At 42.6% G+C, this 27249-nt stretch overlaps 2 protein-coding genes across 3 annotated transcripts; both read right to left on the bottom strand.

Moving 5' to 3' along the window:
* On the bottom strand, positions 1-5770 carry crabp2a (cellular retinoic acid binding protein 2, a). Its single transcript, XM_028425668.1, has 4 exons — positions 5396-5770; positions 2607-2785; positions 1932-2048; positions 1-626 (listed from the first exon to the last, which is right to left on the bottom strand). The coding sequence occupies exons 1-4, from the start codon at positions 5475-5477 to the stop codon at positions 576-578; spliced, it is 429 nt and encodes a 142-aa protein (XP_028281469.1). The 5' UTR covers positions 5478-5770; the 3' UTR covers positions 1-575.
* Positions 5771-14077: 8307 nt separating this feature from the next.
* Positions 14078-23064, bottom strand: ca14 (carbonic anhydrase XIV). 2 transcript variants are annotated; one of them, XM_028425915.1, is made up of 13 exons: positions 22824-23064; positions 22579-22602; positions 19684-19863; positions 19360-19505; positions 18818-18913; positions 18663-18729; positions 18396-18553; positions 17519-17645; positions 16799-16822; positions 16608-16692; positions 16457-16498; positions 15537-15590; positions 14078-14770 (listed from the first exon to the last, which is right to left on the bottom strand). In XM_028425915.1, the coding sequence occupies exons 1-13, from the start codon at positions 22891-22893 to the stop codon at positions 14659-14661; spliced, it is 1185 nt and encodes a 394-aa protein (XP_028281716.1). In that variant the 5' UTR covers positions 22894-23064; the 3' UTR covers positions 14078-14658. The 2 variants fall into 2 exon arrangements, with proteins under 2 accessions (XP_028281716.1, XP_028281715.1); XM_028425914.1 differs by lacking the exons at positions 15537-15590; positions 16457-16498 and having other exon boundaries at positions 22824-23022.
* Between the last annotated feature and the right edge of the window lie 4185 nt (positions 23065-27249).

Here is a 27249-nt window from a genome sequence, read left to right as displayed (position 1 = left end):
GTTTATTGTTTTTTTCCCTATAGAATGTGTTGTTTCCTATGATCACATTTGCTATAAAAGAGATACAATGTAAAAACCCATTCTAGTGTAGTAATAAATATAAAATGTCATCATGAGATAGAAAGGGTTAAAGTCGCGGGGCAGGGCTACAGAACTGACCTGAAAATGGAAGAGCTCATAGATAGGTTTACACATCTACAAATATAGACTCACACCTCATCTGCTGCCACACAAACATTCACACACATACACACACATTGCCAAATGCATGAGCTGTCACTTAGCAACATACAATGCAACATACATTTTCATGGTTAAAACTCCAGCTGGTCACGTTTTGATGGGACTGGAATTAGAGATAATACAGGAGCTAAGACTATAGTGTATAGTGTACAGTTACCACCCTTATTACATAGTGACGCTAACGGGGAGATATTGGAATACAAAAAAATATAAAATCTGTCAACTCTCAGCACTGATAAAAGAGGAGCAGCAATGCAAGCAGTGATGCAGGAAAGAAGGAGGTCGGGGGGGGTTTGGCGGCTGGAACGACGAAAAGTCAGAAGTGCTCTTGTTCATTGTCGTTCGTAGATTCGGGTGCATACCACATCATCTGCTTTCATAGTCTGAAAAGAGAGAAAGAGAGGACGGTTATTTACAGTTAAGAATGAGTTAAAGTTATGTATTTCTCAGGGCACTCATCAATGTCTACACCTCCTAATTTAGGGTTTTAATGTCTCCAACAGCATAATCAGACTGTGCCGAACACTGTTTATACACAGTTAGTGTTTGCTGGATCCATGTTGGGTTGGTAATAAAAAGCACAGTAGAGTCTTAAATGTGAATCTGCTGCCAGCCCTGAAGCAGGCCTCTCCCATAAAATGTTTGTTACGTTAACGGTTTGCTCAAATTAAAAACAGTTTATTCCAGAGAAGACTGTGAGGGAAGTGTGTGCCATCTCCAGTTGGACAGGTTTTCTGGTAGACCTTGGTTTGAATTCACAGAGTTTGTTTAATTCAACCTGAAGTGCCTGCTGGGTGGGGTGTCAGATTGGTTTCTGGAGCGGCTTGTTCTAATAACGATAAACCGTGTTGTGATATTTGTCAACAGCAGAACAGGAAGACTTTAAAATGTAAAACTCATGTTTGACAGCAGCCTTATCAGCCTAAACCATAAAACTGACTGACATCGCCGATTTCTGTTCTGCCCTGTTCGTTTTGATTTTTGATCAGATGCCGTTCACACTTTCGCTTTTATGACTCAAGCTGGTGCTTGTAATCTTGACAGACACCGTTTCATCCTCTGCCAGGAGAATAATGAGACTGGCGTAATGGTACTCTAAGCACAATTACACAATTTAAACACAACATAGAAAATATCCTTCAAATTACAGTGCAATTTACTGTTACAAATAGTGTCCCAATAAAAGTCAAACCAAGATCTGTTCAAGACAAGTGAGTGAAGATGACACATTAAACGTCCGCATAATTCAAACTGCAACAAGCCTTAGGCTGCTTTCTGCTTTAAATCTTACTAAAAGTGCCTCATTATTTTTTTCTCAACAAATCTGCTCTATCAGCATCAGATGTAGCGTGACTCAAGTCTCACACTGAGGTCATGATGTCTGCTAACCTATCTCCACGACAACGAAGTAAACTGTTTGTTGTTGAAGACTAGGCTATGGGGTTGGCAGCACTGGGAACTAATGAAGTCAACTAACGAGTTGAAATTAAGCTCGTGTTAGCAGTAAAACTATGGTTGTGGTCGAATTTTAATGAGACTGTTGAACCTATTCATTCTTTTATGTGTTGTTGGAAAAAAACACATTGTTTTATAAGATTTATTTTGCTTTGAAAAAAGTCTAAATATTTTACACAGTGTGTGCAACCTTGCTGAAATGTGATCTCTTGTGAATAGTTTTTGTGTCTTACCAGGATCAGTTTGCCATCACTGGTGATTTCTCGGGTCCAGGATGTCTTAGGCCCCTCTCCCTTCTGGAGAGTCTGCTCACAGCTGATCTTATTGTCTGTTTCCCAATGTGGAAAACTCTAGAGACAGAAATAAAAGAAGGGAACAAATACATTATTCCTTGGACATTTATAACACCATAACTAATGATGCATTTAACGGGGAAAGGGACATAATGAGGGAGTGTCTAATGGAGAGAAACCACAGGAGCAGGGTGATCACTGAGAGGTGATAAGTTGTGATGCGCTCATCGTTAGTGAAGTGAAGCACTGGCTTGTTGCATGTGTTTGCTTTGGAGACGGCCAAACAGAGGCCATCTATGGGAAAACGGGGAGAGGAACAGGGAGAATTAGGGAGGGACGGAGGGCAAGAAAGGGCAGGAAGGGGGAATGGAGGGGAGACGGGAGGTTGAAAGGAGTATGAAGGAGTTGCAGCATGACAGGCCTACAGAGACCAAGGGAGGGGGATCAGTCTAAATATGATGAAAAGCCAAATTAAATAGATTGATGTAATCTGGACAGCTCCCTCCCAATAGGCCCATTACATCTGTGTGTACTGTATGCTGGGTGTGTGTGTGTGCAGAGAAAACCAAACAGAGGGAACATTTAGCATTGTATTTATGTCCATGTGTTGTGTACCGTGCAGGGACGTCCGTCCACTGTGCTCTCGTTGAATTCCTGCCCCACTGTGAAGGTGATGTGGGTGGTGCGGACTGTGGTGGAGGTTTTAATAGACAGCGTCTCTCCGTCCTGCGTGATCTCCACTAGTGGCTTGGAGGCAGCCTTCACAGCAATCTTGCGCAGCATCACATTTACACCTAAAAAAACAAGAACATGTGATTCACACACAAGTTAGCAACCCACAATATATTGTAGTCCATAATATGTACTGTTTTCACTGGAATGATTCGTATTTCAGTGGAAAGGGGTAAAGATCAGTTCAGAGGTTTGTTTTCATGTCACATATTTATGGAAGACCCACATAATCTAACATGTGATGTGTTTGCGTGTTGTGCTGTTGCTACTTGGTGTGTTGTGGGGTTAAAGGGAGCAGACAGCTCTGTCCATTGATGAAGGCAGAGGAAACAATAAGGTCATATCACAAAGCATGTCCGTACATCTGCATTCCCCCCCCCAGACTTCGTTTTCTCTACACACATGCAAACACACATTCAAACACTGTTGCAGTGATTTATACTTTGTGTAACGGATGTTTCTCCTTGTTTCGGGCACAAAGGCTACTCGTGCCATATGTGATGTATTGATTACCTGTGTGTCTGTGTAAAAGCAGGGTTTTTCGTCAGATTTAACCCCTGTGTTGAGGATGGATTTTGTCAGCATTAAGAAGGGTTTTGAATTAAGGAGAGCCGATAGAGCTTATCAGATCTGAAAAATCAGAAGAGAGAAAACTGATGATAGGCTTTGGACAAGAGATGGACCGAGGAGCAGACTAGTGTGGAAGGATAAGGAAGAAGGGGGGAGCCAGACAGACGAGGGGCAGTAGTCTGTGTGTGGTGTGTGAAGGTCTCTGTCCAAGTCTGAGGGGAACAGAGTGTGTGTGTGTGTGTGTGCCGTCGAGTTGGGTTTCACACTTCTCACCTCACACACATTCCCACCTGTCACCAAGTGTAAATATATACACAGGGAAATGCACAGTCATTCAGCATGCATCAAGGTGTCCAGCCTATGCACTGTATGCTCTGTATGTACTGTACTCAATGTGCATTGTCATTGTGTGTGCAGACACAACAATCCATTCCACAGAGGATGCAACTTTGACAGGTCAGCATTATTGTTAAAGTATGGTGTAGTGCAACATGATAAACTGATTAAGGTCATTTTTTTTAACTGTAAATTGGATACACTTCTGGCCTTTAAATGTCTCAGTTGTCTGTTTGACTGGCTCATACATGGTAAAGAATACAAAGACTGGCACTGAAAATGGGTCTTCCACCAGTCTGTTGGCTCAGACTCAAAGGGTCAAGTGCTGGCCTTTGGACCATTTGGGAGCCACAGACGGGGGCCGAAGCTTCTCAAGTATCTCCTAGTTGTTAAAGGTTAGAAATTACCTCAACAGATTTTTTTTCCAAACCTGTAAACCAAAATTCTTAAATTCACACAGACCTGACTGCTGGGGACGTGGACAACAAAACAGACAGACGGTCGGAGTCAGAGGTCAAAGAGCAGAGGGTAGAGGAAGCATTTGGGACACAGGGGAGAGGAAGGGAAGAGGGGGGGGGGGGGGGGGAGAAGAGAGTGCGTAAAAGACGAGAAGATGGATGGATGGAGGTAATAGGGTAGTGGGTGCTGACAGTCTGTGTCCAGCTGCATTTCACCCACCCTGTGAAGGTGGGGAGCAGCAGCTAGTCCTCTTTGTCTGACATACCACATTCATGTTTCAGCTCACCCTCAATGAATACTTGTCTTACACCTCCCTCTATACAGGCACATCAAAAGCATTCAGGTGTTACATGTACAAAAAGCCTGTCCTCTTATTGTGCACAGTGACAACTTATCATATCGCTGCTCTGCCTTTGTTATTGGACCTCTCCTTCTCTTCCCCATGCCCCACAGTTACACAGATTGCTAGATACATAGCTAAGAGTTCTGCGCTACATGGTGCGTCATTTGGGGAGGTTGGAATCTGCGCTCCCCGTGCTAATGTGCTTATGTCCAGAATAATAGTGCCATTTGACTATTTCAATAACCTCCCTAAGCAGTTGAATTGACACACACACAGAGAGAGAGGGAGAGGGAGAGAGAAAGGCCAGCATTGTTTGCCGCAATCATATCTGTCCTTCTGCGCAACGTGCTGATATGAATTCCAGGTGTGCACCAGCAAGTCCTCTTAGGGGAATTGGCTACTAACGACAGACGCACATGCACGCGCACACAGACCGTGATTCCACGCTTGTCCACACTCCAAATGTGTCAGTGGTGTGGCACAAACGCAGACAAAACCGTGCGAATCTCAGCAGCAGGTGTTTGTCCGGCTCTCACTTCACATAATGATGCGACTGTCCCGCACTGTATTGTGTCATAACGGTCTTCTCACACTCAAACACCCACACAGTTTGAGGTTGTGACACAGACAGATGTGCCACCGTTTGTCTCTATTGTGTTAGCAGGAGAGGCCAAAAGGGGAGATGAGAAAGAAAAAGGGTGAGGCTGGCTGGGGGCCAAGCACTGAGTTTTGGGTTCTGCGGATTGACAAAGACCCCCTACCCATACGATGCAGAGCGGGCCATGGTGCACGGACGCAAAGGAAGATTTGACCTACAATGTGCTGAGAATGCTACGGTTTGAACTGACGCATCTGATCTGCGTCATTGCGCAGAGAAATAAAAGCATGAGAGGTCACTCATGCAAACAAAAAAAATTGTGGCATGGGGCTTTGGTGGGTCTTTAATATATTATATATCACTTACCCAGCGTTTTCAAGAGTTCCTCAAAGTTTTCAGAGCTCTTCATCTCCCAAGTGCCAGCGAAATCTGGGATTTTGCGCTCCATGTTTAGTTGCAGGTAGTTCGCGGATTAGAGTGAACTGTCAGGTCCAAGTGTGACCGGTGCGCCTGTGTGCTTCAGAAAAGCTTCAACTAACACTGCTGAATCTTTGTCCGAGTCGCCGGAGTGTTCAACTCTGTCGGTCCAAATGGATCTGCCCTCTTCCCGGGATGACTGACCGACTGTCAGAGTTTCTATCTCAGCTATGTATCAGTGCACGTTATAAGCGTCTGCGCTTCAAACGAATGGCACTGAAAGCAACGATACTTGTGTAGGGATGCATACGCCTCCTTCAATACGGACACGCCTCCTACGCCAGCAGATTACAGACAGACGTCTAAAGTGCTTAAACCTGACCCCGCCCCTGTATCCACCATGTGCACTTCAGAGTTGTCCGTGGAGCCAATTTGTGGAGACGCCTCTTATCCATGCGCGCACCTGGAGTCAGCCAAAGTGACCGCGCCCTTTGGCCCAGTGCGCTCTGGAGAAGCATCTCCTGATATAATATCAGAAGTGTTCATAGGACGCAGTGATACAGCCAGCAATCCAGTGGTTAAATAATTTCAGTCAACGCTATTAGTGCAAAAGGAGGATGTAGCCAGGCCAGTCTGTTGACAGAACATGTCGTCTTGGCAGGGCGGTGCGAAGGAAGAACCAGTCAACTGCGAGACTGGCAGACTGCATGGATGACAGAGCGGCTGTGTATGGGTGCGTTTGTAAAGCGAGAGAGAGAGCAAGTTCAAGCCTCCTGAGCCACTGTTTCATTAAAATAAAAGCGGTGCTAATGAGATACAGGTTCTGGCTGCGACCGGTGGACCATCCATTTAATGGGGCCTGCGTCAGAGGAAAAAAATCTCTCCAAACCCACAGGGGAAGAATAGAGAGGGAGTGGAAGAGATTAAAACAAAAGATGGGATTGGCGCAGGATGGCGGTGTCTCCCCTTAGAGCCTTTCGCCCCCCGCTGCTAGGACGGAAGAAAGAGGAGAGAGGAGGAGATGTGTCAGACGGGGCAGGGTTAGGGGCCTGCGGGGTCAGAGGGACTCCTATAAAGAACACACACACACTCACGCACACGCTGATGATGGATTGCAAATGGACAAAGCCGACGTTAACTATTGACTCCTGATGGATGATCCCATCCTCTACACTGCACGGCGAATTAGTCGCGAAGTAACCCTGGAGACTTGCAGGAAGGAGGGGCACCGATCAAGAAACGGTGCCCCAGCGAACCCTATAGGATACACACACCCCCGCTAATACACAGGCGGCTCAGTGTCAGACTTAAAACAAAGACGCACTGACGACAAAGGTGAATACCAGGATCACAATGATATTTGATAACATGATATGCGCTTTTACGCACAGACCTGAGTCCAAATCCAGGTGATTGCGTCGGGTCTGTTTGATGTGAACAAAGCTTGTTGTTTCCTTTATCTCTCTCTCACACACACACACACACACTCACCAGTCATTGGCCACACACCATGCTGCCATCACAGCATGCCCTCACAAGACAGCCATATCAAAGCTGTAATTTCCGCTCCACTCTTAAATCCCCACTTTTTCTCTTCTGTCATTCACTTCTTGCAGCTTTTTTTTAACCCTTTCATCATTTGTTTCGTAGTACTAGAACTGATAGTAAAATAAAATTGTGTAAGTTGCAGGATCTGTCCTTTAAACTGCAGCTTTAATCTGCCCAGCTGCTATGGTGGTCTGTCAACTGGTTTGTTCAGAAAAAAGAGAATCGATCATGACCCAGTTTGAAAGTAACTGATTCAAACACAAAGATTACAAAAGAGCTGTCTAGCAAGGGGAAAAATTCATCTTCAACCTCACTGCAGGCCATTAGTATATTACCATGACATAACAAGAAATGCATCAAGGGCCACTGAATCAAACAGGCAGCCATGCAGCACAGCAACAGCCTCACCCATCTTGTGTGTGTGCAGTTCAGAGGGGGGCTTGATAAAGAGCTCTGAAATGTGTGTGATGCTGCATGTCAGCACGTGATGACAAAGCACCGCTCAGCATTCAGACCCACTCAACCGTGCTGTGCTCCTCTCAACCTTTCTCTTTCCTCTCATTCCTTCCCTCCATTCCCAATTTTACTTTCTGCCTCTCCTTTACCTCACGCAACTTTCTCCCCCTTTCTTCTTTCACGTCCTCCTTCTCCCGTCAAGCTTTTGTTCTTTTGTGCTGCTCTGACACATTCCTCAAGCACACTGAAGAGAAGGAGAAGGGGAAAACAGAAGGGGAGAGGATGGAAAGGAGAAGAAAGAATAAGGGGGGGGGGGGTTAGTTAGTGAGAAAGTTAAAGACTGGAGTGCCGGCCATTTTTTACCTCATTGTTGTGGAGAAAAGGATAGGGCAAGTGAGTCAGCAAAGAGAGACAGAGAGGGCCAGGAGATCAAAAGTTAACAGAGACGTGTGACAGAGATGGAGGGGCTGAGAAACAGGAAGAATGAAGGTGATGCATCTGTGAATAGAGACTTCTCTGTCTTTGGAGGTGTGAAAAGTATTGGTTTGCTCCGCTCCTGCCAGCTTTATTTCACTCATCCTCATCTCCCCATGTTCCTAACGTTAACCTCCCATATACTGTTCACTTCTTTTGTTCTGTCATCTTTATCTCTCTGCGTTCTTTTTCATGCCAAGATTAGTAAAGGTAACTGATACCCCCAACCGCCCTCACAGAGACTGACAGGCAGGCTGGCTGTACCACGGGCAAACTGCACAAAATCTATTGTGACCTTTGACTTTTTATCAACCTGAGTTCAAGGCAGAGGCACCTTCCGGATAACTAGACTAAGATAAACAAGCAACAATAATACAACAGAAGACAACTTATGCGTTTCTTTTTGGGGAAAATGCTACAAAATTCATAGAGCTGAAGACCTAAGGGTTTATTCAGTACCATTGTTCGAGTGATAAAGCAGAAACTTTAAGGTCATTTGCTGTGTCTCAAAGCAGTCGACAGAGGATTTCTTGCTATAACAGTATGCTGCTCCCATTGCCTAGTAACCTAGACAGCTGCTCAGTGCCTACTTCAAAAAAGTTTGTTAAAGTTCTTTTTGTGGAGTTTGCTGGAATGAAGAAGAAGAAAATGAACCATCCCCAATGTGCAATGACTCACAGTCATCAAAACTGGACATCCTTTCTGCATCGCAGTGACTCAACTGATCTGCAGCTTACACCATACTCCAGGTGTTGCCACCACATGCAGAACCTCTTTGGCGAAGCCTTTTAGGCAGAAGTGGATGGCTGCTTATGCTGATGTTGTCATCAAAATCAGAAATTTAAAAATCATTCTGCATATTTGCCAGCATTTTCTGATAATTGTTTACAATAGGACTATTATTTGAGAACAATTATCAGCTTTGTAGACAATACAAATGACCATTACATGTCAATGCAACTTAAACATGTAACTGCAAATCAGTTCTAAGCTTTGTGCCCGTGGCAGTATATGGGATGTTTTCCCTCCTCTGTGGGTTTGTGGAGCCTCTCTTCCATTCAAATCAGGCCAAGCCTTGTATCAACACTCTCACCAGGGTGACCTATGCCATATCTCCACGCTCACTTCCTCCTATGCTGCTTATTGTTTCCTATTTCCTCTCTTCATTCAAATGACACAGATTTGAACCATATCTGTGGAACATCCAGACAGTCTGTTTATTGTTCCATAGAACCTTGATCTGGATGTGGAATGAGCAACATCTTACAGCATGTTACGCATATTATATGTGCAGCATGCTTAGTATTAGTGGGATCCTAGTTCAGCTGTGGCCCTTATCACATTCATGCTGCAATTCTTCTGCACAAGTTGGAGCCTGTTCCTGTGAATGTGAGTGTGATCAGCCCCTAGTAAAGTCACACTTCAGTGGCATTCTCCACTTTATCATCTAGATGACCTCTAGTAAAAACCCTTACCCCAGTAACCCTAGTAATCCCAGATGTGAACTTGACCCTGGCCTTCCAGACCGCCAGCTCCTGGAAGTCATTATTGCTGCCCTTTACCCTCATAGGAAGCCACTGTTGGCATAGAGTGCACATGCACGCAGACAAAGGTTCCATGAACTACTGTATCCTTCTCCTATGATTTACCTCTGCAGCAACGTGGGCCCGGGACCTCCCCATGCAGTCATAAGATGAAAGTGAAGGGTTGTGACTTGATTAACTGGACACGACAGAAGACATTTATTGTGTTTATGTGGCACAAAGTGGTGTCCTTTTCTATCATTTCTGCACTTTTAATGTGAAATAGTGGACAGTTGAAGTCATTTTTTAGTCCAATGGGTCAAAAGCAGTGCTCTGTGTGGATTTCACAACAGTTGCACGCAATGACACACAGTCACAGCCAAATGTGTGTGCAGCAGTGGTGTGGGCTGCTGTCATGCTGACCCAGCAAAGCATATGGGTTTGATTAAAGCAGAGGAGATGGCAGCATTTAACAGGAGGAAGAGAATGTGGGAGAGCAGAGAGGAAACGATAAGAAATGAGAGGGAGCAGAGATTTGTGTGTATTTGTAAAATCACAGCTCGCCACATTACAGCAAAATGGAGGCGAAAGTTCCTCGTTTGAGCTGTGTGTGAATGCAATAAATTCAGAACGCCTTTGCTTTGTCTACATAAATATGCATGTTCCTGACGTGACTTTTATTACTCTATTATTATTCTTGGATAAAAAATATATCATGTAGGAGTCAAACAGATGCAGAGATCATTACTCATGCACCCAACAACAACGCCTCCATTTTATGTATTTAAAACATCAGTATATCACAGTGGGCAGTGTGTGTGACTAAAGCTGAGACTCCTTGCGTACATGAGACTAAACCTCCAGCTGCAGTTATACCCAGACAGCCATATTACTCACACACTATTCCTTTTGTCCATCAGACCCCCTTCCCTCCCCCTGTTTTAGTCTTTGTGGTTCTAATTATCTCGCTCATTTGTTATGACTTGGACTGGACAGAGGGTGAGTGGGGGCTGATTATGAAGCAAAGAACTGAATGTAACTGTACAAAGCAAATAAACCTTTACAGTTGATTCTGTGTCTTTGATATAAGAGCATCTCTTAGTGAGTTACATGGTGCTCATTAAAAATGTACTGAGGTGCTGTAGCAGCACAATGCTGGGTAGCTTTACATTGGACAGGAGGATAGAATAGAGAGGACGAAGAGGTCAAATGTGCAAGGAAAGGAAGTGGAGGAGATATAGGTAATCACACTGGAGAACGTTGGTGAAGCTGTACTGAGAAGGAAAACAAGAGGTGGTTCTCATACGTTCACTGTTTCATTTTATGTCTGTGTGTTCTTTGTTTTTCCTAAAAACCCTGAAAAAAGGTTCAATAAAAGTGCAGCCATGTTTTTTATAGTATCAGCACTCCTTCTTCTTGCATCCTACTGTTCACCCCCACCCTGCCTCTCACTCTGCACTCATTCTTTTATTCTCCTGCAGCCTTTCCTCTTCGACCCCAGTCAACGATTGTTGTTTGCTCGAGCTTTTTCCTCAGACTGTGTGTGTTCAGATGACAGTGTTCTTATCTGTGTGGCTTTACATGTGTACTGTATGTGTGTGTGTGTGTGTGTGTGAGGTCATGGTGCAGGAATTCACTGTAGACTTGACTCCAGCTCTCTGTTACTGTAAGTGGCCAGAAATATGTGTTTTATTGTGTTTTTGATGCTACTTGAACAGACCTGGCTACATCATGCTCAGAAACAGAAAGATAGCATTAACATTAAGTGGTCCTGTGATTTCTTAGCAATCATATGACTTTCTCAAAGGCCTGTAAAAAACCAAAAGCATAACATACGTTCAGCTGAATTACAACCAAACATTCTGTTCTAACACAATCATAAGTCAAATACAGATACCATAAATTAAAGTATAAAGTGGGGCTGATACATGGGAAAAGGCGTCTCTATTCACAGCAGAATGTCACTTCCTTCTGTCCAGACACTCCAGCCCTGCCTATCATCAACTCATCATATAACTGAATGTTGCACAATGTTTTTGCTGTCTGTTAAATAAGATTCAGCAGCCAGACATAGCTTACGTTTAAACCTAAAATAATTTCTCATCTTTTTGCAGAGTTAGTTAATGTCAGTGTGTTAAACTGTATGTGTGCAGGACAAGGACAAAAAAAACTTTTATGAGCAAAAAGCAACTCTTCTGCCATCTAGTGGCCAAAACTATGTGCTGCCACACCTCGTTCAGACCTTGAACTCTCAGGCCGTCTGGGCATGTACATAGACCTGCTGCAACTATTAGTGTTTGTTTATGTGTGGTGCAGGGTCACTCCCTTTCTCTGCAGGGTCAGCTTTAATCAGAATATTCACATTTTGTCCAGAAAACGGTTTCTGTTTTAGTTCATATTCACGCGTGCCATTCAGGAGCTAAGCTATATTGCCTGGATATGAATGACATTGTAACTGCTAGAAAAGAGAGTGTGGTGGGGGAAAAAGAGTTTCAGAGAGATTCTGGCAGGATTCATATTTATATATTTCTAACTTTCAGGATGCAAACCATTGATGTGACACATTTAGACACAACTGTGTTGTGTTTTGGTTGTATTGGTGCTTTCGCCTGCATGTTATGGTTCTCAGCATGTGACAATGTGGAGATCATTCTGAGGCTAATTACTGATGTGTTCTGATTTTCCCTGCTACTGTGTAAAAGGCTAAGATCTTCACATGAGCTGTGTGCTCTAAGGCTGAGACAACAGAGAACAAAGAAAATGTTTGAGGAGTGGAAAATGAAAGTGGAAGGAGGAGTACTAACCCAACCCAACTTATCTGTGAAGACTCCCATAAGTTTAATTGCGGAACTTAAATTAAATTTATATACTGAAACAACGCCACTTTTTTGTCAGAGAAGAAGATGAACTTTGCTGATTCTTTGAGTTTTTGCACATTTCTCTCAGCACGGGTACTTAGGAGTCAAAGATGTTTTCCACAGAGAATTGGATCACATTAAAAATATATGTAAATGTATAAACTTTATTTTTGCTTTTTAAAAAAATGCACAGAAAAAATCAAATCAATTCATCCCTTTATCAATATTTAAAGATAAAATACACCTTTACAAATTGAAATCTGTTCAAAAATACTGGATGGCTGGTGTTGTTATTTAACACTGATTTAAAGGAGAAAAATATCCTTTGATAAACACTTTTAGTTACTGAAACTAAATGTTAATTGAAACATATCATGATGAGTAAACCAAACAGCAACCAGAGCCACGTCCCTGTGAAGCTGGGAGCGTGGCCTCTGCTCTCTGGGTCCTGGCAGCCTTTGGCGTTGTATTCTGGCTTTAGATCTTTGGGGTTCCCCTCAAAGTGGACCGGCAAACACTCACTATCCAGCACTTCACAGGCCAAGATCAAGTGTTTACTTTCCTCTCGGATGCTCCTGATTCCGCATGTGTCTGGTTCGGTCCGTACTGTGACGAACTTGAATGGCTCCTTGCTGATACACAGGTTGTCCTTGTACACCCTGCCTCCTCTATTGGAGCACACAGAGACCACCCTATCCTGATCCTGTGGGTGAAGGAAGGACTGTGTAGGTCTGTCACAGGTCCCACTCGTCTTTAGGTATGTCCCCCAGTCAGAGCGGTCAAGAGAAGATGGTGTGCCAGGGGGCAAGTGGCGTTGGAGGAAGGTTTTGTAGCCGGATCTCCATTTGGAGAGCTGGCACGGGGCGTCGTTCTTAGCAAACGTCTGATGACCCAGCAGCAGACCGACGGTCAGAGAGAGAAGCACTCTGGGAGCAGCCATTAGCCAGCCGTCCTAGAGGGACAGAATGTCACAATGTAAATAAACAACACACTTTACAGCCTTTCACTTCACAATTCTCCAAATTTACCAAATAGTAAAACACAACAAGAACATAGTGTGACAGAGCCGCAGCTGCATGTGCAGTTTTTAAACCTGAAAGCAAAAGAGGATGTAGAAAGCAGCTGCTTGAATAGAGAACTTCCCTACCTTGTTGTGGCAGCAGAGTAACACTGAGAAGTGAGCTAAAACATCCAGGTGTTATGCTTTTCTACTGTCCTCTGTTCTTCCGTTTCACTTCCACGTTCTGCTTCCTGTTGTGTGAGTGGGATTGGCCTAAACTGAGTGTGCCTTACATAACTGTGTCCACATGGCTGTGCTTTAGAGCAGCAGTCATGGGGAGAGGTGATCTGGTTACAGCTAATAATACTTTTTAGAGGTCCAGTCAACCATTTTTGGATACTGATGCTGGTGTGTATGTGAGAGTGGATTTATTTAAATTATTAGAAAAATGAATTTGATCTTCACAGCTGGCTGGGTTACATAATTTAACTTCAACATGCTCTCAGTGACTCCCACGTTAAGACACCTCTCCTGACACCTCGCCCTTAGCAGACACAGAATTACACAACAAGCTATAAATTTAGATCATAAACTCGTGTTTGTGTGTGTGTGCGTTGGAGGTCTTTTTAAACTGTGTTAATTAGCAACATCAACCACAGAAAGCTTGCTCATTGGCTCGTTTCTCTTCTCTTCCATTCCTCCTCTCTGTGCAGACATATGCTGTCTGATATTTTTTTTTTAAATTCATTTCAGGAAATCAAAACGTGGAGAGTTTGATAATCAGCTGTTTTAATGCATCCAAAATCCTCTTTTCAACTGAACACCCAGACACACAGACGCAGAAAGACAAGTCATCCATTTACAACAGCTTCTTTAAACTCAGAGCCAGAATTCATGGACAACATCAGTGTATATAAACACACATCAAACAGGCCCCCCACTCATGGGCTTTAATGCCAGTGTATTTTGTCTCAGTTCTCAAGTCTCACAGAAAAATAACATTAAACTGATCATTAATTCACAGATAAACACTTCATATAGTGCAGTGTGTGTTTCATGAAATAATGTGAACAAGGTGAAAAGAAAGTGAAAATATATATTTAACAACGTATTTACATGAATCAGTCTGTATCCCAGGCATATGTCAGCCTGAATATAAACCAGCAAAATGACATATTTACACCAAGTGCTTCACGTGCAAACTGAAGAAATGTTGTACACCAGGACTGCCAGCTCGATCAATCTAGAATTTCTCTCTGTCCTCTGAAGAGAACTGGATCACTTCTAGAACTGTAGACGGGAGTGAAGATGACAGTGTTTGAGTGTCTGGCCTGAGGCATACGGTGCTGTCAGCTAAGGTTCGGTCTGAGGGGACGGCGAGGGCTCTTCTTTCTTTTCGGCTTCTGAGGTTGAGCTCAGAGCCATGTCTTGTTTTTTCTCCTTCGCTTTCTCTGGTTCCTTTATCCTGGAAAAAAAAAAGTTATCATCAGTGTAGTTTGCTATATTTTCCAGAAGGAGTCCTTCTTTTTCGTTTTTTTAAAGGCTCCAGTGTGATGAAACACACACCAACAGTCCACAAGATGCACAATGGGGAAATTGCATAAGATGTGTTTTAGGAGGTGATGTGATACATATACTATGATTAATGCTGACTTTAAGGGATAAGTTAGTAGAATAGATGATAATCAAGGACATCCACTGGATTTCCTCATCCTGGTCCCACTGTAAAGTTTTAGAAGTAGAGCATCTTTTGTTTGGCAGCCATATTTTACTGAAGTTTCCAACATTTTACAAGCAGCCACCAGATATAAACAGTATGCTGACAGTTCATGTAGACGTGGAAAACCTCCCATCACCCTCAGCTGTGTGAAAGTGCTAATTAGCAAAGATGCTAAGATAATAAACCAGCCACCATTGTGTTAGCTTTGTCATCGTATCATTAGCATTTGTACTGTCTCTTCTCGTTCTCTCTCAACAGTCGTTGAGGAAAAAACAGTTAGAGACCATGGCAACAGAGCTGAAAGACACATCCAGTGAGCATTACACTCATTACAAGACAGATGACCAAACTCTAACACTTAAGAAATGGAGGATTAATGTTAGTATGGAAGAAGTTAAAGCACAGTGATACTGTAACAGAGGTGTTAAGTCACTGTGGAGGTTAGCAGAAAGAGTTGTGATCTGTAACTCTCAGAGGTAAAGATGTGAGGTCAGAGGTCATAGTTCTGAACCTTGGCATGGGAGCTGGTCGGTTACTGGGCAGGACATCCCAGCTAGAGGTAGAGCTGTCATAAAATCAAAAGAAGAGAATCACATGACCAAAAGCAGAAAGAAAACCTTTGATTTAAAACATTTCAACACCACCCTGGGTAGAAGCTGATTCATATGTAAGGCAGTGATTCCCAAAGCAATGCTACATAACAAGGGTGCCAAAAAATGATCATAGCTTTAAGAACAAGAGACCCTAAAAGCATACATCTTAAAATATTTCTATTTTTGATCCCAAGACTTAAGAGTGTGAGATAAGAGCCATGGCTGTGGGAACCACTGCTAAATCACCTGCTGCTGGGTCAACGTTACCACGTATTTGCATTTAATTATGAGAAAAATCAGCAACAGAGAATTACGGTAAGAAACAGACATGTTATTGAAGCAGAGGTCAGACGATCAGATTAGAGGATCCCTTGTGCCAATCCCAACTCCTAGCTTTCTACACATGGTGACATTTCTGTTAGAGCCCAACCAACACTGCAGTCTGAGTCTGAGAACAAAATGAAAGTTTAATTGTTCCTTCTTGTTACCACAGACTTCAGAGAGGCATGTTTACAATATGAAATGTCAAATTAAAAAACATGTGTCCGTGGGCTGGGCTCTAATTTATGTCAACAGATCAGTAATGTCTGTGCAGATTACTGTATGAACATCAAAATGATTCAGATATATATTGTACTGTGGTTTTTCCACTGTGGCAGTGACCAGTAGAGCAAAGACCGGACTGCAGATGCCTGTAAATGTTCCAAATTATCTATATTCCCACTTTTATTCCTCATGGAACTGATCCCAGATCTGTGCTTTAGAACATCTGTTAAGCAACATGAAGAAGTCAGTGCTTGCTGAACACCCTGGTCAGTAGTGAGATCAGGTAAGCCACCTGTTTACCACAACTGTTTCAAGGTGGAGGAGTTTAAAAAATCTGCCAAGAGAAAGGACACAGAGTGAGAGGAGGCTTGATGTTTCCACAGTGGCAGCGCTAACGGCTCGCTGTGAAAACCTGCTGCTGAAATGACCAAGGCGCTTCTTACCGTATTGTCTTCACGATGAAGCGAACGATCACTGCCAGACCCACACAGCCACACATTACTCCTATCACTATGGCTGTTACTTCCCCTGCAGGAGAAATCGGGAACAAATGAGAACGATACAACAACATATACAGGAAGATAGTAGTTTCTTAGTTTAAAAAAATGCTCATGAAAATAAGTTACAGTCTTACCAGACGACAGCTCCTTTCCTGATTCTACAGAACACACAGTCAATCGTTAGAAAACATGACATGTTATCTTTCTGTTTCACAGCTTATGAGGATGACCGGTGAGTTTATCTCTGTAGAATCTGCTGTTCAGCTGTTATGTCAACTCAGCCTTTGACAGCAGTGCTGATATCACAGGCCTTCCAGTTCAGTCACTCTCTACAATGAGCACTTCACACACATTTTTTTCTCCTTTGTCTTTGCCTCCCCCCTCTGTCTCCCTCTTTCACTGTCTTTTTTTCCCTTTCCCCCTTTCCTCAGTTGGACTAGTGTAATAACAATGCAGTCAGTGTTTCAGTTTTTGCAAATCCGTTTCTCTAATCAGCTCGCAAACAAACACAGCTCTCCGTGCTGTTCTATCCTCCCTCTCCCTCTCTCTCTCACACACACACGCACAGTCACAGCAACTTGTTAATATTCCTTCACTTCTCTCCACATTCCACCTGTCACTCACTCCATGCACCTCACTAATTGCTTAGCTTTGGCCTACACGACCACCCACTGGCTTGTTTTGTGGTTTGCATTATGAGTAGCAGGTTGTCATTACAATCAACCAGTGCAGAGGTGCCGCTGGAGTGCAACACTGGAGCTCGAAGCAGATAGGCTCTGACCTCCACATTTCTTGTAGCCTTACATATGCCCCACTTTTTTGTTCATACATATTTAAATGGTGAAATATCTCACCTGCAGAGAAGGAGGTGAAGATGACTCTGTGGTTGAGTGGCTGTGTTGCTCGGTAGTTGTCCTGTAGCAGCATCCTGTCTAGTTCATCAGCTTTACTGGAGTAGAGTATCGTCTCCATTTTCAGCAGCTGGAGTGCAGAGGTGAAGAGGAAAAGGGTGAAGGAGCCCTTACAGTAAGTTATAGCCCTCCACCTGAGAACTGAAGCATGTTTCTATCCCACTGGTTGCCTTAGTACTGCCATGGACTAAACTATGGAAAGAAATGATGCAAAGAAAAAATCTAGAGCCACTTATTGCACGGATGCAGTATTTTTACACATTTACAACACTGTATACATTTTACAGTGTATACCCATGTATACTTTGTATATACACACCCTCAGTGTATGTTTCACAGGATTTTTTTCTCACTAAATTAAAACAAATATTAAGTGTTCATCACTGCTTGAGCTGCATGAGCTGTAACCTGCTAAATCAAATATTCTGAATTTATGTGGACAAGCAGCTTTGCATTTTTAGCCCCTATCCACATTTTTGGATAATGTTTTTTTTTTTATTATATTAATTATTTTTAGGTTATCCATACAAGCAGGGGAGCCGGCCCTCTGCATAAAAAGAACACAGCTGCAGCAGCTACAACAGATTGAAGTGGGGCTAAATCAGGATATGCAGTGTTGGTAGAATGAATGACATTTTCTCTTAAACTTACATGAACTTGTTTGGTTGTTTATATGTGAAGATTTACAGACAATACAGGCCAGTACAAAATGTGTGTATCAAGGTCAGTGTCAAGGTCAGGAAGTAGACATTTTATTTTGTGATGTCTGTTTTTCGTAAAGAGAAAAAAGATGAGTTGTGTTTCTGTGTTTCAAACGGACCTGTTCTTTTGAGATCTGAACCCTTTCATGGAACAGTGTCCAGGTGACACTCTGGTGGCATGGCGGTGTTGTTAGGGAGCCGTTGTAGCGATAGTAGCGGCTCAGGTCTTTGGGGAGCAGGGACTGCACATCAAAGGCTGGGATGAGGATTTTCTGGTCTGATAGTGTGTGAAAAGAGGAGGGAAGGAAGTGTGAGATGTCAAAACTGTAAAGTACAGAGAAATAAATTAAGTCATTAAATACAGTAAGAATTTTTAGAAGTCTGACCTGCATGTCTGATGCGGCTCAAGTAGTTGAGGATGTTGTTATATGCCGGGTTCGTCTCCTCACCTGTCTGGGGAAGCAATACTCAGGCCCATATATAGTTTATAGTGTGAGACTGTTACGCTTCTTGTCTGATAGTTTGCGTTGTGTTTATTTACCACAATGAGGATTCCTAAAACAGCCAAGCCGTCTCTCTGTGTCATCGCTGCGGACATGTTGGGGTACAGTTCAGAGTTGTAGTGAACTACATGTAGCTGCAGAAGGGAGGAGCACACTTTAATTACACTAATGAGAAAGAAAGAAATGATGGTTAAAAAGAGAAATTGCATGCAAATGATTCTTTTCGGAGAAAAATTAAGCAAAGGAGAATTCGTATAATTGTGTCCTTATGTAAAAACACCACTCATGCATGTCACCTTCCCTCTTCACTCCACTCCTTTATCTCACCTTGTCTGTTCCTTCCGGATTTTATTCAGCTAATTACTAGTTAATTTGTCTCCTTTAAAAAATCAACAATAACCGACCAAACCAAGATCTTACATGTTGTTCTTCCATCTTTCACCCCACTGACTGAATGTGACTAAAAAGTGCTGAACATGTCGTCTCTCTTCACAACACCACAGTAGGCCGCTGATTGTGTCACTTTTTAATTGGTTTAACCACCAACACCATACAGTTAGGCTAAGAAAAAGATTTTTACCTCTGCATCTGCACTCAGTCCGTTGATGGTGTGTTCACTGCCCCCATGACTGGGGCCGCCGCTGCCCCAGTGAAGATGCATTTGTACAGCTGTGAAGAGCCATGGAAGCCCCCCCAGTCCCATCCACTCTGGCAGCTCTATGAACGCTGACAGAGAAAAATGATACTAAACTGAAGCGTGGCATGTGAGCAATTTCTTTTTAATAGTGGGTGTAAACTTAATGGGCAATAAACATGTGTTGCCAGGTTATGGCTGAATGCAGTATAAACACATCATCCATGAAACTGCTAAAAAAAACAGACAGGCGAGAGTTTCCACAGTTACCTGTGTGTCCGTTATTATACAGGGTGAAGGGCTTGTTGCCGTGCTGACTATAGCCCAGCGGGGTCACAGGAATCAGACTGGGGTCGTATTTAGTCTGGGTGGTTATCACATCCACTGGAGACTGAGAAGTACCGCCGCAGTCAGGGAAATGTTCTGACCACTCAGACTGACCGACCAGGCCTTGGCCAGAAAAGAGACAGAAACAGTGATGTCAGCCAACGTCAGCCTCCGGACTCCCAGTCATTCAGTGAAAAGCCCCATCACACAAATGATTAATCCTATATGTTCCCGTCAGGTCCACAGCCTCATGGCAGTGGGGTTAACAATATTTGTCATAAATATCAACATTTAAAAACACTTAAAAACACTTATGTGTGACATCTGTCATTGAAATGCTCTGAAAACAAGCCCAACTATTGAAACCACAGTTCATTGAGTTAGAATATGTTGAGTAACCAATGTTTTATCCTGTAAAACACAAATATTTTAAGTGCATCACAAATTACCTTTGGGGGCATGTATTCAGTGATCTGTAGTTAAATACCTTTTTACAAATGACCTTCCCAACTGCCCATAACATGGAGGGGTTGGTATTCTGAAACAATACCACCATCTTTATTAGTTTCTCACAGCTGAATTCTTTTGTTGCTCTGAATTAATTCTGCTCAGACTGTCCTGTCAACATTACACCATTACATGCCCATTGTAAAACCCTCCTTTATTTAAAGAATAATCTGACAGTATAGTCAAATGCAGGTGATCAAGGAAACTCTATTTATCTATATTGTTATGATATCACTGTAATAATAATAAATCAATACATAAGACCCATTCAGTATAAATTCTGTTTTAACTGGATAAAGCAATATTATACATAATATTAATAATAATAATATAATGTATAATTATTACAATTTTTTTTCTGTGAACGATGAACATAAGAGTTCTTTAAATATGATATTTAAATACAAACATGCATGTTCATAATCACTCACCATGGCATGTCCTGTAGACTCATTTTTAGACTGACCGTAATGTCGAGAAATATTTTTTAATGTCCTTTTTATTTAAAAAAGAAATGTAAGTGCCATTATATTGCAGATAATTATAAAGGCTTTTATCAGTTCAGGTGGTTTTTAAACTTCAGAAAAAACTCATATGACAAGTCTGATTTATGATTTTGTTTTGTGTACATTTAATATTAATCAGTATACAGATTAGGAGACTGTAGGCACCACATATGTACATAATATCCAATATCTGCAAATGTACACTGTACACTTGCTAAGAGCTGTTTTATACGTCACACATTTTACTGAATTCTGGTAAAAAACAAGATGTGAAAAATGTAAATGAAGAGTGAAACGTGGAGAAAGCATAAGAGGGAGAGGAGAGCGGCTGAGGCCTGCAGGGTTCACTGAATAAAAAAAGGTCGACTGGTCTGCCCAATAAAAGAAACATAGAAAAAAAGTCTGAAAGAAAACGAGAGTGACATGTAGTCAAAGAACCTGAATTTCAATAGCGGAGACAAGAATGCTTTCGAAGCCCGGCGCACTGCTAATACAGGTCACACACAAAATTGCAATCACACAGACCCGTAGCTCCATGAATTGTGGTTTGGTTGGAAAACAACAACATCACATGAGCCCCAGGTTTACTCCTCAATCCTTGAATTGTTTCTCAGACACACACAGAGTAGAATTCTTGTTAGTGATGTAAACACATACCTCGCTCAGCTCCTGTAACCCCCACCTTGCCCTCTTTAATCCACTGCCCTTCACTACACCCCTTTGCAGCAAAGCTCCGCACCACGACTTCAAAAGTGAGTCTCGTGGCCCTGCCATTGGTCGCCATGGAGGTCTCCATGGTGACCGGAGGCCGAAAATTCTGACCCTCTGCACCCGTGCTACCTCTCGTTGCATGCTATCCCCGCCCTGAATGCAGCTACAAACAAAGACACACACGCAGATTCCCTTGCTGGGAGGCATGATGATGAGGAAATGACTGAATTTCTTCTTTCGTGTGACAAAAGCAACTTTCCACTTCACCTAGCAGCTCATCAGTGCCCACATCGTGCAATGCAGAATCACACACACTGCATCTCACACACTCTCCAAATGGTTCCTAGTGAAAATCATGACAAAGAAAATCCAAGAAATGCATGTGGCTAAACAGATACATACAGATCCCAGCTGGCTCCAGGCACAGCCTCCAAAGTTTCCTGTATGTAGCCCACTGTAGCTCTCCTGAATACATGGAGAGAGGGTAGGGTCTGTGTGCCCCATTCATTCCCACAATGTCATTGTCCACTGCATAGGCAGCCAGTGTGCACCAACAACACAATCAACACATAGGTTATTGTGTGCTGCAACAATACAGCGTGCGATTTGGTATGCTTTTCCTTCATCCCGTCCCATCTCCCTCTCTCTCTGCCCAACACACCCATCCTCATGCACCTGCCTCCCTCTGCCAGCCTCTCTTTCTTCCTCTTTATTGTGCCCCCCTCCCCTTCATCATCTCTGTGTGACTGCTGTGCTCATGCCAGCCTATTGAGCTGTAACTAATATAGACAGAGAGAACAGGAGAGGAAAACGCAGAGAGAGAGAAGCCGTGGGAGTAATGAGGGGGGAAACGATACAAACCCGTCAGAGTTTCAGAAGATTCTGGATTAGTTTGAATGTTTTAGAGACTTCAAAGTGCACAAGACAGCAACAAATGTTCAGAAAGAAAGTTCATTACATATCATCTAGACACATGGGTTGTGTAAATTTTACAATTTATGACAAAACCAACTTGTGTTATAAAGTATATATATATAATCTATATCTGATCCATATCTGCCATCATTCTACAGGTTTTATTACAAAAAGAAAGAAAGATTAGAAGTGGACTTACCAGTGTAGGTCCAGGTGATTTCATCTAAAGAGAATAAAAAACACTCCTTTGATTTTTAACCAACTTTGGCTGCACTTCTTGTTTATGCTTAACAACAGTTCTCCAAAGCGTCTCAAATCCGATTGTTATTTCTGGAAATCACTACTACTCCACTAATCTCCCAATGAAACACCCAAACAATCCAAAAACAAAGTCTGAAAACAAGTCTCACATGATCCATATTATTATGTTAATTCAGACCTTACCGGGAGCAGGAGCAGCTGTCCTCTGGAAAAATATGAGTATCACAAGGATAAAGAGACCCAAAGACTCCATGTTCGCCCTCTTTGCCCATATACAGAAATGAATTAAAGCAGGACGGAGAGATGAGGAACAAGTGAGTGAGAGACAGAAAGAGAGAGGGAGAGGGGGTGGAGGTGGCTGAGTCCAGCAATCCCACCTGCCACAGTCCTCTGTAACAGCCTGAGTCAGGGTTACATGCTGAATCCACTGCAGCGAATAAGTTTCAACAAGGGACAGATGGACAGAAACTAAGAAAAGAAAAGAGGGAGAGAATGAATGGGTAGAGACTGAGGGGACCTCAGGGAGAGACAAGAGTACAGTGAGGGACCAAGTGAGTGAGAATTAATTCAGTGCTTGCTGTGGAAAGAGCCGAGTGATACAACAGAGGGTGAGAAACTCACAGAGAGGAGGAGAGGGCTGTGAAAGAGGGTGAGGGAATAAAAATGCTAGCAAACAACGAGGAAAGGAGTCTTTCTGGATTCTGTGAGAGTAAACTTTGATTATTTTTGATAAATGTTGGACGTGACAAGAATAGAGACGTCTCATTACAACTGCACACTTTGTGTGATGTAAGAGCAATCCTGCTTTTCTCAGATTTTGTTTGATTTATTGTATTTCAGCCAACACTTTATGTTGACTTATTTATGTTCTACACTACTCTACAGCTTCTAAATACACCACTTTCTGTGCATTTATGTGTAGCCTTTGTGCTTTCATCTGCTGCCATAAGCCAACATAAATCCCACGATGACTTGATGGTGACGCGGTGGCTTTAACAGTATCTCAGTGTTCTGTCTTTATTCAGACCGTGATTAAACTTTTTCCTTAATCACTCAAAGAGTTGAACTGGATGTGCCTGTAACAAGAGTCATCTTTTTCCTTAGGGCCACCATCTTAACAGTTACTCCAATAGACTCATCCATTTAAAATAGGTCTTTGTTCACCTGGGTTCTAACCAGAAGATTGGGGCCCCACAAAGGAACTCTAATATCAATCAAATATAAGGTGTATAATATTAAATCACTATTTAAAGCACCTTTTTCCAAAGTTACAATAATAGTATGTTTGTTTACTGGTCTCCTATACACCCTTGTTTTAAGGACCTATCTATAAAACATTATGCAACATGGCCACGCTGTGTTTTTCATTGTTTTGTCGTTATAATGACAAAAACTCCAGAGCACCATGTAGACACAAATATATTTGTATTACTACAGGCAGTACATTTATGAATTTATTATTATAAAATTACATTTTACAATGTAGAATAATTCTCCAGTGACCAACAATGAAATGTATTTTATATTATGTAATAGCTCAAAGTAATGAAACAGTATGACATTAAGCATTTTTGTGTCTTTTTGTAATATTTCTACAGAAAACATTGACATGTTAGAGCAGATAAATCACATGTATAAATGAAAGTCATTTAACAGCTTCAGTTTCAAAGCCTGCAGTTGTTCATGCTGACTGGTCAGCCATTTAAACATGTGCTTTGCTGCCATGAGCAACACCAAAGTTCTCCTCAGGTCCATAATATGACTTTTTGTCTCTTCATTGCAAACAATCAGAATGAACCTTCTTCATTCAGTGTAAGACAGTATCATAGGTGATGACAGTGGATGCACAGTATGTTAAAATATTACATAAGCTGAACACACTGCTCAGGAACTTTTGTCGCTCTGTATAAACACTAGGGGGCGCCCTCGCCACGTATTTTGGGCCAACAAGCAAACGTATATAAATCCTAAAATCAAAATGCTCATTGTGTGACTCCCTCTTTCAAGGCTGGAAAATTACGACTGCAGACCTGGAAACGCTCCATACACACTGAATAATGGAACAACGTCATCCTGATGGAGACTGGTGATTCAGTCACATCTAAAAAAAAAAAAAAAAAAAAAACCTGGGTGAAAAATGGGTGTTACCAAAAACAAAACAAATAGTCAGCCCACGTGAGTCTGCTGCTTTGTACTGTCTACCTCAAACTGTCACCATGCTTTGAACAGGTACATGAACTCATAGAAATGGTCTTTAAGGGTGCTTTTCCTCTTGATATATCGTTGCGAGTCTTGCATTAAATTACGTCACATTATAGTGAGTGAAGGATAAACACTCAAAGATAGAAGAATAGGTCAATAGTTCTTAGTCAGTTCTGTTTGTTTACCAGTTGTTTACAGTCATTTGTTTGGCTGCTGATGAATATTTCTAACATATATTCATATTTTTGGTACCAGTGTTTGTTTAATTGTTCTCCACCTCCTCTGTCTGTCTCTCCATCTTTGCACTGTGTACCGGTCCGCTCAAACGTGAAGCGCTTCAGCCCAATTATGCAACAGCGGTAACCTCCGCCGGCCTCCCATTGGCTGTCCGGCCTTCTACCGAAGGCGCGTGGCTTATGACGCTGCACACGCTATTGGCTGCTTCTGTGCGAGGGCGTTTCAGCTGATTTCATTCACAAATCTAGCAGCGGAGCGTCCCTCCGACATGTGAAGCTCCGCTCTGTTTATACTGCTGCACACATGTCTCTGCGCCGCAAATGTGAGCGACGAGAATCTCTGTCTGCAGAGGGGATGGAGTCTGAGTTTAAATAAAACATCCGCTGCAACAACCTGTTTTAGTGATGTATTGTTTGATAAAAGGCATCAACACAGAGTTTTTTCATATATCTGATTCAGGGACTGTTATTTAAGTGTTCTACCAAAGCCACTGCAGAGGTCTATAAGAAGAATAAGAGAAGATAGTGACTGAAAATTACAAAGTAGCCTAAATACATGTAAATAATGCTTTAAATTTGAAATCTCTAGTACTGTCTTCTGCTTGTCTTCTCATCAGAACATGGCCAATAATCAAAGATCAGACAAACACGATGTTACATTTTGATGTGGTTCCTCCTTGAATATGATTTAAGTTCCAGTAATAACTACATTCCCTCTGTGATGTGGAGGGTGAGGAATAAGAAGGCTGGCAGACAGGGAGGCAAAACAGCCTGTGTGTGTAATTGTTTCCCAGCTGTCCTGGTTTCCTGGTGAAATGTGATACGTTAGTTGGCCCGTGCAATGAGAAAGGGGGACAGTTTACAGTTTAGTCTCTCTTAAGGCTTCTATCTTCCCTCAGGCAGATAAAGTTTCTGTTGTGGCGTCTCGCTCTCACCACACCTGCTCGTGCAATTTGGTCTCACAGGAACTTCTGCATGCTTTCACTATACCTGCATACTTCACATGACAAATGCCCCCTATTACTGCAGAGATGTTACCAATGTGATATTTAAGAGCTGTGTATATACCACATCAGTAGGACACTAATGTGATATATGCACAGCTGACTCTGTGTTTTGCTTATTGGATCATATTCAGAACATGATGCTGATTAAACCTGGTTATTCATGACCCTGTATGTATAATATGAGCCTGCATGTTTACGATCATTTGTGCACAGCTGTACCTCAATGTTCTTTACCAGCAGATGTTCAGAGTAACCAGGATACAAAAGTGGATGTGAACACATCATGCATGAACCAATTTAAGAAGGCCCTAATTTTCACATTAAGGACCAATTTGTCACATTTTACCTTTAACCTACTTAAAAAACAGCAGGATCCACAGGCTTACCGTGGAAAACTCTTATTGGATTCCTACGCTTGTCAATACCAGGGACCATAATGAGAAGAGGATGGAGAGAAAAACACTGAAACCAGGCTGGGGGGATGGGACACAGGGGGAAGGGAGATGTAAACATGCAACTTAATGGGGGTGGTGTTGGTGGAGGTCTTCAGCATCCATGAACTCAGAACAGGTTCATTGGGTTCATGCAGTGCAGAGGAATGCTGTGGGGGTGGAAAGCTTGTCCCTGTTGCGTATACTAAGAGACCTTTCCCTTGGCTTACTACCAAAGGTTAACCTTTATTGTGTTTTGACAAAAAGAGTCAGAGGGTGGGGGGTGGCGTGCTTTACTCACCTGGTTAGCGTTGGATTAGTTACACTTCTGAAAGGCAGGTATTGTAAATCAAACAAGGACACTGCCTGTTGTGTGTATGTTGAGGAGAGGGGGTCAGTGGGTTCATGTGTATGTTGTATGTAAAGTGGGGGATGGGCAGGAGCTTCATTCCTGACTGCAAGGCTCCTAAAGGCATCCACCACTTCTCATGCTGCAACCTGACGTTTCATATCTAAAAATATGAGTAAAAGCCAGCTTAAGGACCGACCTACAATCAACGCCCCTTGAGGGTGATGGACCTGCCAATACATGGGCTGTAAAAGGATGCATGAAGTGTGTGTGTGTGGTCTATGTTTACTGATACTGCAGTATGTATGTTTCAAATATGGAGTCACTGGGTTCATTCTGTAGTAACCTAAAGGCAGGGGGGAAGGTGGGGTGTGGCTGTAAATC

This window comes from Parambassis ranga, chromosome 16 (genome assembly GCF_900634625.1).
Source record: "Parambassis ranga chromosome 16, fParRan2.1, whole genome shotgun sequence".
In the NCBI taxonomy this organism is placed as follows: domain Eukaryota; kingdom Metazoa; phylum Chordata; class Actinopteri; family Ambassidae; genus Parambassis; species Parambassis ranga.
Note: the sequence above shows the minus strand (reverse complement) of the source record. Positions and strands in the feature narration are given on the sequence as shown.